Source organism: Lolium rigidum, chromosome 5, assembly GCF_022539505.1.
Source record: "Lolium rigidum isolate FL_2022 chromosome 5, APGP_CSIRO_Lrig_0.1, whole genome shotgun sequence".
Lineage (NCBI taxonomy): Eukaryota > Viridiplantae > Streptophyta > Magnoliopsida > Poales > Poaceae > Lolium > Lolium rigidum.
The window spans coordinates 19,157,968-19,176,346 of NC_061512.1; the positions used below are offsets into that span (position 1 = coordinate 19,157,968).

The 18,379-nt window shown below is 45.8% G+C and overlaps 2 protein-coding genes across 2 annotated transcripts; both read right to left on the reverse strand.

The window, feature by feature from the left end:
- Positions 1-308: 308 nt before the first annotated feature.
- LOC124651540 lies at positions 309-1,149 on the reverse strand. Its single transcript, XM_047190612.1, has 2 exons — positions 978-1,149; positions 309-668 (listed from the first exon to the last, which is right to left on the reverse strand). The coding sequence occupies exons 1-2, from the start codon at positions 1,117-1,119 to the stop codon at positions 388-390; spliced, it is 423 nt and encodes a 140-aa protein (XP_047046568.1). The 5' UTR covers positions 1,120-1,149; the 3' UTR covers positions 309-387.
- Positions 1,150-3,987: 2,838 nt separating this feature from the next.
- On the reverse strand, positions 3,988-5,504 carry LOC124657962. The gene is made up of 2 exons (XM_047196419.1): positions 5,052-5,504; positions 3,988-4,517 (listed from the first exon to the last, which is right to left on the reverse strand). The coding sequence occupies exons 1-2, from the start codon at positions 5,461-5,463 to the stop codon at positions 4,219-4,221; spliced, it is 711 nt and encodes a 236-aa protein (XP_047052375.1). The 5' UTR covers positions 5,464-5,504; the 3' UTR covers positions 3,988-4,218.
- Positions 5,505-18,379: the final 12,875 nt, after the last annotated feature.

Below are 18,379 nucleotides of genomic sequence, written 5' to 3' on the forward strand. Positions count from 1 at the left end.
TTAGTCAGACAAAAATACCAGCAACCTGCATTTTGTAGAAGCAAGATCAGAAAGATGATTTATCTAAGGAATATAGGAAATTAAAAAAGTTGCAAACATGTCAACATGCTAGATGTCAGGCCAGAGGCGTGATCAGAAATGTTTAAATGAAACCGCCAGCAGGAGGGACAGGCACCGCTGTTGACGGTAAGGATAATAGACGTTTTCAATTTTTCATATCATGTGGTGATGAACCAATCATAAAACTTAACAATAAGAATAGGCGGGTAGTCGTAAGTTTTATTTTGTACAACACAAGGCCAGCCATGAGATGATCAGATAGCAATTAATTTCACTGAAAGGTGCAAAGAGATTGAAGAGCAATAGTGAAACCACAACCATCACTTTTCACATAATTCCGCTGCAATAACCCGAGACATCCCCCTCATTTTTATGATGGCAATGCCAGGGTGAAGAGGATATGTAACGGGCGTAATCTTGATCCAAGTACTCCACAAGATCAACATCTCTGTCAGGATCGAAACACCTGTAGTCAACATCAAGTGTGGCTGGGTAATCCCACTCTTTGCTGGTTCCATCCATCTTGAAGTACTGCCCGCCACCAAAGTTCTCGGAATTATCCGGATGATCAATTATATAGTGTTTAGTCAGACAAGAATGGCAGCAACCTGCATTTTGTAGAAGCAAGATCAGAAAGATGATTCATATAAAAGGAATATAGGACATCAAAAAGTTGCAAACATGTCAACATGCTGCATGTCAGGACAGAGGCAGTTCATCTGAAAGTTCAAATAAAACAGACATCATGACGGGCAGGCACCCCTTTCAGTGCTAAGGTTAATAGACAACCTAACGATTAAAATGAGGGACTAGTCATAAATTTTGTTTTGCATAACACAAGGTGAACCATGAGATGGTCGGATAGCACTTAATTTCAGTACTGAAAGGTGCTAAGCGATTGGACGTCAAAAGCATACCAACTTCACTTGATGAAGGTTGTACTGTACAGCACAAGGTGATGTCCTCTTCACAAAAGTGCGAGCCAGACGGGCGAAGAGCTTCAGCGAAGAAAAACACAGGGGCTTCTCTGGCGGAAGAAGGATCCTTTGGCCACGCCATGAAATTGATATGGAAAGATTTGTCCGTATTAAATCCATCCTTGATGGTTCCTAGGCCATAGATGATATGAAGCTGGTAGTCTACCGCAGTTTGCTTAGCATACTTAGATAACGCTGCATCTGCCATTTCAACCCATCGTCTGTACCATCTGATAAGAACACTCCTTCTTCTAGCGATGATTTGGAAGGCTTCCATGCACCGATCATGAAGAGGAGGATGCGGCAGCTCATCGGGTACAGGTGAAGGCAGCAGCATAGAGGAGAGGCGCGGAATGTCAGCTGAGGAAAGCCTGCGCTTGCTGTTGAGCAGCGAGACGGCATCACGTTCCACAGAGGGCATCACTGAAGAAGCGAAGAGCGCGAGGGCGGCAGGTTTCGGATGCCGCGCCGCCTTGGCAGCCGCCTGAAAGGCCTCCGGTTCCGTGGGAGGGAGCAAGGAAGGTGCAGCCCCGCGCGCGGATGCAACGGCGGCGCGGAGGTCGGCGCCGGAGAGGCTGAGGTGCCAGAGGGCGTCGTCGTGGGAGAGGCCGGGGCAGCGATGGCGCAGGAGGGCGACCAATCCGTCGAGGGAGCGCTGGACGATGCGGGTTATGGCGGTGTCGTTGATGACGGCGACGTCGACCCGGTCGCCGGGGCGGAGGGGAAACGCGGCGGAGTACCAGACGGAGTTGAGGAGGATGTTGTGGACGGGGTGGAGGGCGCCGTAGCAGTGGCCGGCGATGAGGAGGCCGCGCGCTAGGGTGGTATTGAGGTCGGCGGTGGGCAGGCGGGAGATGGCGTCGAGGTAGTAGCCGCGGATCTGGCCCAGCAGGCTCCACCGCAGAGCGCGGATATCTGCTACGATCTTCCTCTCCTCCTCTTCTTCCCTGAGGTTCGACAGAGCCTCCGCCTTAGCGCGCCGTCGGCGGCGGCGGTTGCGCCGGACAGACATTTTTTTTTCTGATTGCGGAGGAACGAGGTTTTCAGCACTATTTTTACGCTCTAGGGCACTGCTTGGGTACTTAAAAACCATCACACATTTTGTAAGTAGAAGAGCTCCTTAATTATCTGCCACCATTTTTTCATAAAGAGGTCATTGAAACCATATAATCCAGGTGTTTGTCATTTGGCATAAGCTGCTTGATACCATTACGTAGTGCACCTATTCGTCCAAACAAAATTTTGTTGTGTACAAACTAAAATTTTGAATCTTGATAAATTGGAGATTTGGCATGCTCAACTTGCTCATTTCAGAATAGGGATGATGCGAAAATTTACTGACTGTTCTGTTGGTCACAACTTGTTACACAATTTATAATTATCATGTGCACGGCATGTGCCACAAGATTTTTTTTTTTACTCACCTGAAATTATAAATGAGTCACTTAAATTTCTTATACACATTCAACAAGATATATAAGGATTAATCAGCCATTATCAGGGCCATATAAGTACTTCATGGTACCACAAAGCCATCTAATATTTGTGTCTTTTATCTAAGCAAACCCATAGTTGTGCTAAATTAAGTGCTCAAATTATAAAAGTAAGAGAAAATTATCCCAATACAAGGTATAAAATAACATTTACGTTGTTGAGTACAATTCACAATCATTAATGATTATATCAAGTACCTCATGTACTTACCCGAAATGGTCTAACTAAATTCTATCAAAAGGAGGCAAACTAATTGCACTATCACTTCTACACGGTGGGTAGATATCCCAGTAGAACATGAACGGAACACTTCTGCAAAACAGCAGTCTTGACATCGTCTTAACTGTGCTTCCCTAATAGTATATAGCTTATTTTCCTACAGACATGCATCTTGCATCATCACAACTTCCTGTTGAGACATATCAACATCAGAACATGCTCTTGCAGTCCCCAAAACATCCGTGGAACAACTCTTGAAGACGGCCATATAGGCAGAAGCCAAGGAATATTCCCCATTCGCAGTAAGCCGCCAAGAGAATGAATCCTCTTCCACCGTAAGCGACGGCATGCTCCGTATGGAATTCGGTGGAGAAGGAGTTTTCAGAGCGATCTTTGGATTCATAAGTTCAGAATTAAGGCGACTTCAGTTCAACCACTTATTGACTGGTTGTTGTCTATTCCATCCTAGTTTTTATGTATTTCCCTTTTCTTTTTTTCCCACCGTGATGTAATCTGTTTAAAACTTTGGGACTTTTAGTCCTTGTACAGTTTCTTTTGCCATATAAATAGAAAATTACACCGTAGGGGTTTCCCCTACGGTAAAGGTGTCAAAAAAAAAATGAAGTCAACAATGGCCTGAACTGACAGTTCTCCTCTGAACTCAACCATTAGATGATCAGATTCATGAATAGCACTTAATTTTAGTACTGAAAAGTGCAAAGCGATTGGAGGTCAAGAACATACCAGCTTCACTTGGTGATGGCTCCACTGTACAGCACAAGGTGATGGCCTCTTCACAAAAGTCAGAGCTAGGCAGACCATAAGCTTCAACAAAGAAAATCACACGAGCTTCTCTGGCAAAAGAAGGATTCCTTGGCCACTCCATGAAATCGATATGGTAAGGCTCATAGTTTTACAAGGAATCCACTAGAAACTAGAGAATAAAGCTTAAGCACCTCCCAAATCAGCATGGCTACAAGGAATCCACTAGAAACTAGAGAATGCAGCTTTAAAGCTTCAGCACCTCGCGAATCAACGTGGTTACCTGGATTTTGCTAGTTACAAGATACTTGTAATTGTACCGTAGTGCCCGGAAGAATGCGGAATGCAAACTACAGATGTGTATCAGAAGTACAGAACGTATTATCAGATTAGCATGGGTGATTAATAAAAATCCACAAGCAACAAGGGTAAAGATATATTAAAAGCATAATTCCAAAGACAGAGACCATCTCTATAGGAAAAGGCTCGCAGCAAGTTCTTCGATCATAAGTGGGTAGAGATAGCCCAGTAGAACATGGACGAAACACTTACGCAAAACAGCAGGTTAACAGGATACACATAACATCTACAGTACTTTTTGGAGAATGGCGGGGTTGTGTCATCATTTAAAACATAACCGAGAGGTCTTCTTGTCATATATCATCTTAGCTCTGCTCCATAATGACCTAATCAATAGCTTGTTTTCCTACAGACTTGCATCATCAAACCTTCCTGTCAGGATACCTAAATCAACATCAGAGCATGGCCTTGCAGTCCCCAAAACATCCGTAGAACCACCCTTGTCACAAGTAGCTATATTGTCCAAGTGTTTTGCAAAAACACTGTCTCTCTCAGCATCAAAAAAGATGTAGTCGACATCCAATGGAATTGGAAAATCACCATCATTGTCAACATCATCCACTTGAAAGTCCTGGCCACCAAGGTATTCCTCATAGGTGGGGTGCACAATCTTCTTTTTGTTAGTCTCACAAGCAAAGCAACTCCCTATATTTACAAAAGGCAGCATTGCAAAATAAGGTGAGTAAAGATTGCTCCACAAACGATACACGTATCTTGCAAAAAATATACTAAATAAGGTCAGTATTTCAAATGCACATGATAAGAACAAAGCACACCGAGCAAACAACACAATCAGACATTCCCAAAAAAATGAATAGTTCAGGCATATTCTGGATGTGCACGATGAGGTAATTCCCAACAAGTGCCTTTGTAGATAGTGGAATAACCAGAGATTGTTTTAAGTAGCAGTGATAATAAGCGCATAACAACAAGAAATTGTATTTAAGCACTGCTAGAAGTTGTCCCTACATAACTATAAGCAAAGCAGTTAAAACTAATTACAAGCACATAAGCAGTGTAACAAGCACAGAAAAAGAATCTGCTTAGAATGCTCATAGTAGGGAGGATTTCCACGATCTCCAGCTGTTTGTAGTGCATGGTGGCTACTAAGCCAAACAGACCATGGATGTATTTAAGCCATGGAAATTTTGATGTCAGAAACTGGACTTGAGAAAATACCTATTTCTGTTAACGGATCAACAACCACACACAAGCGGATACTGCTGTCATCCAAAGCTGGAACAAGTGCCTCCGTGAAGAAGAGGAGAGGGGCACCTAACACAGAACCAGATTCCTGACGATGCGCAAAGAAATTGATGTGGTAGCAGTTATCCAATCTCTCTTTCTCCAGCAAATTCACACCACACACTGAATGAAGAACGAACTGTTCCCCGGATTGTAGTGTGTACTTGCGCAATGCCACTGTCACGACTTTGAGCACTGCCTCTTGTGTGTCCTTGAACAGTTTCCTGTGGGATGCGATTACATCAAGAACTCCTGGGCTGACCATTAAGTGAGGCTGCAGAAGATCGTTTGGCAAGTCAAGAACTAGTGATTTGGCAAGGCGCTCGATGTCCATAGGTGAAAGCATGTGTGTCGTGCGCAGAAACAGGACAATGTCTCGTTTCACAGTGGGCAACACCGCCGATGAGAACAACCCAAAGGCGGCCGGGTTGGGGTGGCGTGCGGCCTGGGCGGCCGCCTGGAAGGTGCCCTGGGCCTGAGACCCCATCGCTCTCTGTGCGCTGGATCTGCTGGTCTGGTTCGCCAGGGCGACAGCGGCGGACAGATCGGCGTCGGCGGACATTAGATTCCACAGCGCGTCGCCGGTGGAGAGGTGCGGGCAGAAGAGGCGGAGGGAAGCTACCAGCCCGTCGAGCGAGCGGTGGCACGCGCGGACGACGCCGTCGTTGCTGATCATGTGGGCATCGATCCGGTCGGCGTCGCGGAGGGGGAAGGCGGCGGCGTACCAGATGGAGTTGAGGAGGATGTTGTGGACGGGGTGGAGGGGCCCGTAGCAGTGTCCGGCGACGAGGACGCCGCGCGCGAGGGTGGCCCGGAGGTCGGCCGCCGGCAGCCGCGAGATGGTCTCGAGGTAGTGGCGGTGGATGAGGCTCAGCAAGCTCCTCCTCATGGCGCTCATGTCCACCTGCGCCCAGGCCTCGTCCTCCTCCTCCCCCGCCATGGACGATGGGGTTTTGCGCGCGGCGGTGCGACACCGGAGAGCGGCCGTCCAGTCGGTTGTTTCCTTCGGACGCAAATAGACATACACCTATTAGGAAAAAAGTAAAATTTAAATTTATTTTAAAATGTTAAAAAATCGAATAAAATTTCTCATCGTGCATCCGAACATCCTATGTTACCTCACAAAAGTTTAGCGGGAAAAAAATATTTTGTGTTGCCTATGTAAGAAGAGTAAATAACAAAAAAAAACTACCACAATTGAGCCAGACAAAACTACCAAATGTATCTATTTTGTCACATAACTATAACTATTGGGGCAGGTTCGTGACGAAGAGCACTGATTTTCCAATTTACCCATATTAATCCAGTTTCTGACAGTAGGACCCACTGGCAGGTCCCATATGACAAAAAAAAACAAATGAATCGTTTCTGTTAATTTTACAGTAGACCCCCTATCCCCTTTCCCAAAAGCTAGCAGGTCCCAAGTCAGCGTCTTCCATTAATCTAAGGTTCCCATCTGGCCAGCCCCACCGCCAGACCGCCGCGCTAGCCCCGCCGCCGGCCACGATGTCTTCCTCCTCGCCCTGGCAAAGAACGTCTCCCTGCCCCCGCCGGCGCCCGCGGGGGACGACTGGATCCACCAACTCCCGTCACTCGACATGGCCGGCTGGGGGGGGGGGGAACCGCATGCCGCCGTGATGCAGGACCACGGCCAGCCCTCGTCGCCGCCCTCGTAGCAGGACAACTCCTTCCTCCGCTGGATCATTGGCGCCGCGGACGACGACGCCGCCACCGATGATGATGGGCCCAGGCCACAGCCTCCCGTTCACGCTGGCCGGCGAGGACGCCAAGCACGCCGCCGCGCCTTTCCGTCCCCACCTGCACCAGCAGCACACCCACGCCGCATCACCCCGCGTCTTCTCTCCGACGCGCGCAAGCCGGAGGCCGGGAATCGACCGCCCCGACCCCTTCTTCTCCGTCGTGACCGAAGCAATTCGTCGTCGATTCGGTCGCTGCGCACCCCCTTCGAGCTCCCCGTCGCCTACATACGTTACAGGGTGAGCACAAGGTCCTCCTGGACCCCTCCATTCCCTCCCTCTCGCCCTGCAGCACGCCCGCGCCGTGCACCTCCGAGCGCCGCCGCGGTTTCGCGTCGCCGGTCACGCTCTTCCGTTGATGGCCGCAGACTCGGTACGTGTGAGCGTCCTCATGGTGCAACGAGCGGCAGCCTCCTGTCGCACCGGAGACGGCCTAGTCCGCACGGACGGTGCACCGGCGGCCTAGCTCGGGTGGGGCGTTGTGCAGAGGAAGGAGAAGACCCTCTCCGTTTTTTAATGGGATTTTTTTATGTGGGGAAATGGATCTGTGTGACAGCAAAAAAATATATCCTGAGGTTATATTTGCAAAATTCATGTGCCACGTAGTCCTTCCAGGTGGGTCTGAATAGTCAGAAAATGGTTTAACCCGTCTAAATAATGAAATCAGTGCTCCGCGTCATAGACATGCCCCAATAGTGGTAGTTATGTGACAAAGCGAATACATTTGGTAGTTCTGTGTCACGACTGCCGCAATTATGGTAGTTTTTTGTCATTTACTCATGTAAGAAAGACAAATAAATTTCTCAAAACTTTTTTAGGGCCCCAGAAATTGTCTTTTTTGCACAGGCCATAGAAAGTAATATTTTTTTGCGACACTTTATGTGCAGGTATAGAATATGTGAAAGTACACCCCGAATTTATTTTCAAAAAAAATAAACATTTTGAAATATGTTTTTTTAGTAATAGGTGCATCTACACGTATGAGCCAAAATGGATTTCCGCAAATCTTGGGTATTTTTTATGGACGGAAGGAGTGTAAGCTTTGTAGTCTATTTAAGATACCTATTATGTTTCAATTTCAACGGATCCCGGCTTCACTACTGAAACCATAGGCTACTACTTAGGTTCTAGCCACCGGGCACACACGATTAAGACTAGTTATAGGTAATCTAGATATTAACATGTCGCTACATGTAATATCAACTAAGTAGTTCGGTAACACAATATTATTGATTGAGGAAACAGACGATTGTGGTAACTAACTATGTTATTTGAATTAACTCACGTGTGATGAAATATGTACGATTTTGGTATGATGAAAAGGAGGTGATTACAAATGCATGTAGGTGTGATTAGCGACAAATAGGCTTGCATGTCATATCTTATGGTATGTTCCTGTAGTTCTTCCAATTGCCCTCTCTTGTTGATATACATAGCATGCCCTCATTTGTGTTTGGCAGTAGTGGTTTTTTGCTCAATTTTTACATGTTGTTGACAAACCAAGTGTATGTTGGATGTATTTAATTAAGTTTTACATATATTTTTGCCTCTGTTGCAGGTTTTTTATGTTGACTCTCTTGAAACTGATGCTCTAGTTGCACGACTGCACGGTACCCCTGTTAGAAAAACACTTTTGTAAAATGGGTTCTTTCACCACATATCCACCCTATAAAATTGTATTTTACCTGTTGATGCACTCTCTGGGAGATAGTACCAAATGTTGTAGCACCGCCACCGCATACACAAACAACAATATATATAGTCCCGAAGGGAGAGCCACGCTAGACTGTACTGTACAACACTAGGTGATGTCCCCTTCAAAAAAATCAGAGCCAGGAGGACGACGAACTTCAGAACAGAAAAACACAGGTAGAAGAAGAAGGATCGTTAGCACCGATATATAGACAAGATGAAACGAACCTTGCATCAAGTGTTGGCCGGAGATGGGCTCGCTGCCGGTTGGCCGGAGATCTTCGTGTGGCTGGCCATGCCGCTTGCTCTCCTCTCCTCTCCTCTTCGGACAAGAGTCAAAGTTTAAGTCATAGTCACACGCGCAATCCATAGGTAGTTCGTGACAATGACCTTCTCTTATAGAGCTAGCCAGGGCAGGTTTGATGTTTTTGAGGGAAAATTAGCTAAGAGCGGGAAGGATTCAGTTCGGTTCTCTCCTCTGGTTGCATGATGGAGTGGGACGGCTGAGATTTTTCTGGGGTCACGGATCGGTGACATGGCAGCTGGACTCCTTGGATGAAACAAAACACATCGTAAAACTGAGAAATTTCTCATTTAATACATAGTGTATAAAAATATTATTTTTTATAAGGGATAGTCAATAGGATTTTGTTCAGTGACACGACACCTCGGACGAAACAGTAAGCAGTGTAATGAGGCATGTCCCATTCAATAGGTACTCCATGAAAATATATTTAATTACGGAGGGCTTGTTGGCTTCCGGATCACTAAACGTTGCCTCCTATCTCTCAGGTCCATGCATGGGGTTGATCCTCGGGAATGGGATCCATGCATGGGCTTGATCCTCAGGAATGGGAGGCTACGTTGTGGCCAGATCGACCAGATCGACCTTAGCGTTCTTAATGTTTCCTTGCCGTGAATTAACAATTCCATTGCGTCACTATGACATCTCAATGTACTCGAAACCCTGCAACTCCAAACTATGTACACATGCAAAAAACAAATCTCAATATAACAATGTTCATCTTCTGTAGCTTAACAAATATTCGTATATATCCACTTCAAAAGACAGGTGCAACTGAATAACAAATTGACAGCGTTTCGTGAAAGAAAATGCCATATATATACTTCATAACACAATTGCCACTCTACTTCAAAGTTGAACCTTAAACTAGTATAGAAGATGCACTTAACTAATATACGACTAAAGGCCCAGATCAACATGCTATCTACCAACAATCTTGTCTTCTATCTCGCCCGTGTCTGCTCCAGCCGCACTTCGCTCCCTTGACGTCCGGTTCACGCGCCCACCGTTGGTCTCTTGTTTCTCATCTTCCGCATGCTCCTATCACACTGTTGAAGATAATCATTGTGCTTCCATCCGCTGCAGCTCGAGGTATCCAAATGTTGTTCAGAAAAGAGCACTTCAGTTGCAGCTGCTTGGTGATCATGGGGATACGTGTGCACCCTCTCTCTACCGTTGGATTTGTTCCAAGATTGTGACTTTATAAAGGGCAATGAAACGGCGTCAAATCTGCATCCAGCCACGCGCCCACGCGGAGAGAAAGCGATGGAGGGCCCACCCTTATCGTTTTGTTGCTGTCTTCCTCTCCGCATCTCGGCGCCCTCCTCCACCGTGGCTACGGCTCGCACGTGGGGGCGCGCGTATGAGCACGGTGGTCGGGGATAAAGCGGGGGAGTGGTGGTTGGGGTCGGGAGGGCCTAGCTGCAGGCGAGCGGACGCTCGATGGGGGGTGGGGGCATGGTGGACGAGGGGATCGACGGGAAGCCGGCTCGGGGACGGCGCGGTGGTCCGCGGCGAGGCCGAGCAGTGCGATTTGGGCCGCCATGGCCGCGCCCAAGGTCCCCAGTTGGCGCCCTTCCTCTTGGTGCCCTGCATCTCTCCCGGGCCTGACCTCCAGCAAAGGAGCTCGCGGATGGGAGGTGGAGAGAGAGAGAGGCGGGAGAAGAGGGATCGACCCCGTGGGTGGAGGTGGATTCGTTGCGGCGGGGACCTGGAGCAGCTCGGGACGGGGAAAATCAACCAACGCCGCTGGAGCAGCTTGTGAATGGAATCGGATGCTGGCGACGGGCGCGAACGGGGGCGGGCGGGTCCTTAGCTTTGTTTGGTAAACCTTGAATTTAATTTGAAAGGTGACTTTGAAGTGTTGCTATTTGCTGGAGCATTGAGTATCAGAATTAGTCAAATGTGTTTCAGGTTGGAGTGGGTGGTGGACATCAACCTTTTGCTTACAAGATAGAACACCGTTGGCCAGAGGGTGATCAGCACCAATATGCATTACCAGAGCTAGGTCTCCATTGTTACTGACATTCTCACATTCTCACGAGTTCTGAACATTCTCACAACAACTGAACTGAACAATTGTGGGAGACAAGAACTGAACATTTTCACAGTTTCTTCAACAATTTAGATACGGAGTAGTACTGAACTGAACATTTTCACAGTTTCTTGAACAATTGTGGGAGACAAGAACTGAACTGAACATTTTCACAATTGTGCTGCAGATTACGGTGAAATACCAGCTCAAGACAGTGAAGGGGCTCCGGCGGGGGAGGCGACGGCGATCGGCCTCGCCTCCATGGCTTGACGTCAAGAGGTAGCAGGATACAGTCGTGGCCGCCGGGGCAGGAGGAGAAGCTGCCTCGGAGGGACTGGCCTCCTTCAGCTGGATGCATGGACGCAGGAATCGCTCCAGCAGCGGTGGAGCTTCAGCACCGACGGCGAGAAGCGAGCTCCAGCAGCGGCGACGGAGCGCGGGAGAACGCGACGGCGAGAGGCGAGGGAGGTCGCCGGCGCCAAGGGTGGGAGGCCACCCGCCGGCGCGAGGCGAGGGAACTCCACCGGCGTGAGTAGCGCGGGAATCCGCCGGCGGGAAGTTGCGACCGCGCGAATGGCCACAGCGTCGGCCGCATCCCGTGCGGTGCGGGGAGACTAGCAGCGGCACCATCGAATCGGGTTGGTGTGGAGCTAGTCGTCCAGCTCGAGTCAACGGGAAGCTGTTCCGCTCGATGGAGCTATGAGCCGCCGCCGCAGCCCTACGCGTCGTTGACGCGCCGGCCTGTGAACCACCACATATGCGTCAGCCATGCGGTGACGGGGCCTACCCACGGGAAGCCTCCGCTCCTGGGCACGGTGAAGTGCGCCTGGAGGCCACGGTCCTGGCAGGGGATGGCGGCCATGAGCGCCCAAGCGGTGACGAAGAGCAGGTGGAGGAGTAGCGCAGTTGCATCTGATCCTGTATACACGTGCACGGTCTTGAATAAGAAGATAAGCTGTCAGAAGGCAGAGACGGAGCTCACTCTCACTTAACGGTTTATTGGATGACGTTAGACACGTGTCGAGTAGTCAGGGGGTGCTCACGTATCCCCCTGGTCACCGGGCTTCATTCCAATGTACAAAATATTATTTAGAAAGTATGCATATACAAATATTCACCTGTGTAACATGTTTGTTCCTAGCTAGCTACAGAGAATATAGATGCCCAGGTGATATAGACAAAAAAAAACCAAAATACATTGTCACACACCATTTATACAACACAAAAGATTCAGCCTATTTATCTTGCTTACAAGCTTTTGATTTTTTTAGGGCGTTTGACTTGATTTTAAATTATCTGCTATGTTCAGTTCAGGTGAAGAGAAAATGAACTTTATATAAAGGAACAAGAAATTCGTACTTCTCATCGTTTGGTATGTTCAGGTTTACCAGATATTGAAACGTCCACCTAAGGTTTGTATTTTCATATCTTAGGCAAATGTTCTCATTTTGGCATATGATTGTTCTTCTCTTTTTATCTTTCTCTTCTCTTTTGTATCTGCTATCTTACTGAGATATGATTGATCTTCTATTGTGTACCTGATTGTGCAGGAAAAGAGGAAACATAAACACATTGTGCACTTTTATACACTTACAAAAGACTACATTTTCTTCTCCCTTGCAGATTAGAAGGGACATGACCTAAATAACAAATAATGTTTATGTTCAATGGTTGCGCAGATAACCAACCGAAGCAAATAGAATACCTTTAGGTTGCTTATACAACATCATCTAAGAATCATTTTAAGTTTCATTTTTCATAATATGGTCAGTAGATGATCAAACATATGTTCATGCTTTTCTCTCCTTCAATCAATGCTTGAATTGAAACCATTGTTTATCTTCCTTGAAATGCAGAAATCGCCGACCTGATAACGATATATGACTTGCTTCCATCCAATCAAGTATTCTGCCTCGGGTAGTGGACCTTCCTTTGCTATAAAATCTGAACGGTTTTTGTTCACTTTGAAGATACAAAGTATTAATCATAATTTATGTTATGCCCAACCATTTATTTTTTTAATGTACATACAATATACCCGTTTGTTGTACCATACTTTTTATGTCATCCTTTTGTTTGTACACCATGAGAGTGTATTCTAGATGTATACGCGTGTTGGAGATATATCCAAGAGGCAATAATAAAAGTGGTTATTATATATCTTTATGTTTATGATAAATGTTTATATACCATGCTATAATTGTATTAACCGAAACATTGATACATGTGTGTTATGTAAACAAACAAATGAGTCCCTAGTAAGCCTCTTAACTAGCTTATTGATTAATAGATGATTAGTTTCATAATCATGAACATTGGATGTTATTAATGACAAGGTTATATCATTATATGAATGATGTAATGGACACATCCAATTAAGCGTAGCATAAGATCACGTCATTAAGTTATTTGCTATAAGCTTTCGATACATTGTTACCTAGTCCTTATGACCATGAGATCATGTAAATCACTTATGCCGGAAAGGTACTTTGATTACATCCAACGCCACTGCGTAAATGGGTGGTTATAAAGGTGGGATTAAGTATCCGGAAAGTATGAGTTGAGGCATATGGATCAATAGTGGGATTTGTCCATCCCGATGACGGATAGATATACTCTGGGCCCTCTCGGTGGAATATCGTCTAATGTCTTGCAAACATATGAATAAGTTCATAAGAGACCACATACCACGGTACGAGTAAAGAGTACTTGTCAGGAGACGAGGTTGAACAAGGTATAGAGTGATACCGATGATCAAACCTCGGACAAGTAAAATATCGCGTGACAAAGGGAATTGGTATCGTATGTGAATGGTTCATTCGATCATTAAGTCATCGTTGAATATTTGGGAGCCATTATGGATCTCCAGATCCCGCTATTGGTTATTGGTCGGAGTGAGTACTCAATCATGTCCGCATAGTTCGCGAACCGTAGGGTGACACACTTAAAGTTGGATGTTGAAATGGTAGAACTTGAATATGGAATGGGGTTCGAATATTTGTTCGAAGTCCCGGATGAGATCACGGACATCACGAGGAGTTCCGGAATGGTCCGGAGAATAAGATTCATATATAGGATGTCATTTTATGTGTTTGAAAATGATCCGGTGCATTTTTGGAAGGTTCTAGAAGGTTCTAGAAAAATCTGGAAGAAAGTCACTTTGGAAGGCGGAGTCCCGAAGGGACTCCACCACCATGGACGGCAAACCCTAGGGGGTGGAGTCCCAGGTGGACTCCACCTAAGGTGGCCGGCCACCCCCTCCCAAGGGAAGGTGGGAATCCCACCTCTAGTGGGAGTCCTAGCTTGGGTAGGTTTCATGTGATATGGAAGGTTTTGGTTTGGGGTCTTATTCGAAGACTTGTAGACCAACTCTTGGGTGTTCCACCTATATAATGAGGGCCAAGGGGAGGGGGCCGGCCACCACAAAGCCACAAGCTGGCCGCACCCCATAGAGGCCGGCCACCCCTCTCCCCAAACCCTAGCCGCCCCACTCCTCCTTCTTTCCCGCACGCTTAGCGAAGCTCCGCCGGGATTCTCCACCGCCACCGACACCACGCCGTCGTGCTCGTCGGATTCAAGAGGAGCTACTACTTCCGCTGCCCGCTGGAACGGGGAGGTGGACGTCGTCTTCATCAACAACCGAACGTGTGACCGAGTACGGAGGTGCTGCCCGTTCGTGGCGCCGTGATCAAGATCTTCTACAAGCTTTTGCAAGCGGCAAGTGAACGTCTACCGCAGCAACAAGAGCCTCATCTTGTAGGTTTTGGAATCTCTTCAAGGGTGAGACTCGACAATCCCCTCGTTGCTACCGTCTTCTAGATTGCATCTTGGCTTGGATTTCGTGTTCGCGGTAGGAAAATTTTTGTTTTCTATGCTACGTTATCCTACAGTGGTATCAGAGCCGTGTCTATGCATAGATGGTTGCACGAGTAGAACACAATGGTTTTGTGGGCGTTGATGCTTTTGTTATCTTTAGTTTGAGTACTTTGCATCTTTGTGGCATAGTGGGATGAAGCGGCTCGGGCTAACTTTACATGACCGCGTACATGAGATTTGCTCCACGCTCGACATGCAACTTGTATTGCATAAGTGGCTTTGCGGGTGTCCTGTCTCTCCTACTATAGTGAAGATTCAATTTACTCTTCTATTGACAACACTAGTATCACCGTTGTGGTTCATGTTCGTAGGTAGATTGGATCTTACTCGAAAACCCTAAACCACGTAAAATATGCAAACCAAATTAGAGAACGTCTAACTTGTTTTTGCAGGGTTTGGTGATGTGATATGGCCATAATGTGATGATGACTATGTATGAGATGATCATTATTGTATTGTGGCAACCGGCAGGAGCCTTGTGGTTGTCTTTAAATTTCATGTTGAGTAGTATTTCAAAGTAGTTGTAATAGTTGCTACATGGAGGACAATCATGAAGACGGCGCCATTGACCTTGGTGCTTCGCCGACGATGATGGAGATCATGCCCGTTGATGATGGAGATCATGTCCGTGCTTTGGAGATGAAGATCAAAGGCGCAAAGACAAAAGGGCCATATCATATCACATATGAACTGCATGTGATGTTAATCCTTTTATGCATTTTATTTTGCTTAGATCGCGACGGTAGCATTATAAGATGATCCCTCTCACTAAAATATCAAGATAATAAATTGTTCATCCTTAGTAGCACCGTTGCCAAGACTTGTCGTTTCGAAGCATCTCGTGATGATCGGGTGTGATAGAATCAACAAGTGCATACAACGGGTGCAAGACAGTTTTGCGCATGCGGATACTAAGGTGGCCTTGACGAGCCTAGCATGTACAGACATGGTCTCGGAACACGTGATACCGAAAGGTAGAGCATGAATCATATGATTGATATGATGAACACTTTGAGTGTTCGCCATTGAAGTTACATCTTGTCTCGTGATGATCGGACTTGGTGTGGTGGATTTGGTTCGTGTGATCACTAAGACAATGCGAGGGATATTGTTTTGAGTGGGAGTTCACCTAATTTTTAATTAAGTTGAATTAAAATTTGAACTCAATTTGTCATAAACATTAGTCTAAACTATTGCAAATATGTTGTAGATATGGCGTCCTCAATCAATTTTAACCAGTTCCTAGAGAAAGAAAAGCTTAAGAGCAACGGTAGCAACTTCACCGACTGGTTCCGTCATGTGAGGATCTTCCTCAATGGCGGAAATCTGCAATATGTGCTTGATGCACCGCTAGGTGACCCTCCTGCAAAGCCGAAACCGATGAAGTAAAGAATGTTTACGCGACTCGGAAAACTCAGTACTCTCAAGTTCAGTGTGCCATCCTATGCAGTCTGGAAGCCGATCTTCAAAAACGTTTTGAGCACCACGATCCACATGAGTTAATCAATGAGTTGAAGACTATCTTTGAAACTCATGCGGCCGTGGAATGCTATGAAGCATCGAAACACTTCTTCAACTGCATGATGGAAGAAGGCAGCTCCGTTAGTGAGCACATGCTCGCCATGACCGGGCATGCGAAGAAACTCATTGACTTGGGAATAGTGATTCCTAACAGATCGGGGATTAATCGTGTCCTTCAATCACTGCCACCTAGTTACAAGAACTTTGTGATGAACTACAATATGCAGAACATGAACAAAGAGTTACCTGAACTCTTCTCCATGCTGAAATCTGCTGAGATTGAAATCAAGAAAGAGCACCAAGTGTTGATGGTCAACAAAACCACCAGTTTCAAGAAACAGGGCAAGTCTAAGGGAAAATTCAAGAAGGGTGGCAAGAAAGCTGCCACGCCTCCTGTGAAACCTAAGAATGGCCCTAAGCCTTATGCTGAGTGCTATTACTGCAAGGAGAAGGGACAGTGGAAGCGTAATTGCTCCAATTATTTGGCGGATCTGAAGAGCGGCCTTGTCAAGAAGAAGAAAGAAGGTATATCTGATATACATGTTATAGATGTTTATCTTACTCGGTTCTCGTACTAGTACCCGGGTATTTGATACTTGGTTCGGTTGCTCATATTTGTAACTCGAAACAGGAACTAAAGAATAAACGAAGACTACTAAAGGATGAAGTGACCATGCGCGTTGGAAATGGATCCAAAGTCGATGTGATCGCTGTCGGCACACTTCCTCTACATCTACCTTCGGGATTAGTTTTAAGCCTCAATAATTGTTATTTTGTACCCGCGTTGAGCACGAACATTATATCCGGATCTTGTTTAATGCAAGACGGTTATTCATTCAAGTCCGAGAATAATGGTTGTTCTATTTTTATGAATAATTTCTTTTATGGTCGAGCACCCGAAAAGACCGGCTTATTTCGTTAGATCTCGATAGTAGTGATACACATATACATAACATTGATGCTAAGCGAATTAAATTGAATGATAATTCTACTTATATGTGGCATCGACGTCTTGGTCATATTGGAGTGAAACGCATGAAGAAACTCCATACCGATGGATTACTTGAATCACTTGACTTTGAGTCACTTGATAGATGCGAAGCATGTCTAATGGGAAAAATGACTAAGACTCCATTCTCTCGGTATTATGGAGCGAGCTACTGACTTATTGGAAATCATACATACCGATGTGTGCGGACCAATGAGTGTAGCATCGCGCGGTGGTTATCGTTATGTTCTAACCTTCACGGATGATCCGAGTAGATATGGGTATATCTATTTCATGAAACATAAATCCGAAACTTTTGAGAAGTTTAAGGAATTCCAATGTGAAGTAGAAAATCAACGTAACAAGAAGATTAAATTTCTACGATCTGATCGCGGAGGTGAATATCTGAGTTATGAGTTTGGCATGCATTTAAAGAAATGCGAAATACTTTCACAATTGACACCGCCGGGAACACCACAACGAAACGGTGTGTCCGAACGTCGTAATCGAACTCTCTTAGATATGGTTCGTTCTATGTGAAGGAGATATGCCCTAGAGGCAATAATAAAATGGTTATTATTTATATCTTTATGTTTATGATAAATGTTTATATATCATGCTATAATTGTATTAACCGAAACATTAGTACATGTGTGATATGTAGACAACAATGAAGTCCCTAGTATGCCTCTTAAACTAGCTTGTTGATTAATGGATGATTAGTTTCATAATCATGAACATTGGATGTTATTAATAACAAGGTTATATCATTATATGAATGATGTAATGGACACACCCAATTAAGCGTAGCATAAGATCTCGTCATTAAGTTATTTGCTATAAGCTTTCGATACATAGTTACCTAGTCCTTATGACCATGAGATCATGTAAATCACTTATACCGGAAAGGTACTTTGATTACATCAAACGCCACTGCGTAAATGGGTGGTTATAAAGGTGGGATTAAGTATCCGGAAAGTATGAGTTGAGGCATATGGATCAACAGTGGGATTTGTCCATCCCGATGACGGATAGATATACTCCGGGCCCTCTCGGTGGAATGTCGTCTAATGTCTTGCAAGCATATGA

Excerpts from the sequence above, each read along its gene's own strand:
- LOC124651540 (XM_047190612.1), bottom strand. The coding sequence starts at position 1,119 with ATGGCGTGGCCAAAGGATCCTTCTTCCGCCAGAGAAGCCCCTGTGTTT. Across the intron at positions 669-977 it reads ACCTTCATCAAGTGAAGTTG|GTTGCTGCCATTCTTGTCTG; the intron begins GTATGCTTTTGA and ends TACAAAATGCAG.
- LOC124657962 (XM_047196419.1), bottom strand. The coding sequence starts at position 5,463 with ATGCTTTCACCTATGGACATCGAGCGCCTTGCCAAATCACTAGTTCTT. Across the intron at positions 4,518-5,051 it reads TGATCCGTTAACAGAAATAG|GGAGTTGCTTTGCTTGTGAG; the intron begins GTATTTTCTCAA and ends TTGTAAATATAG.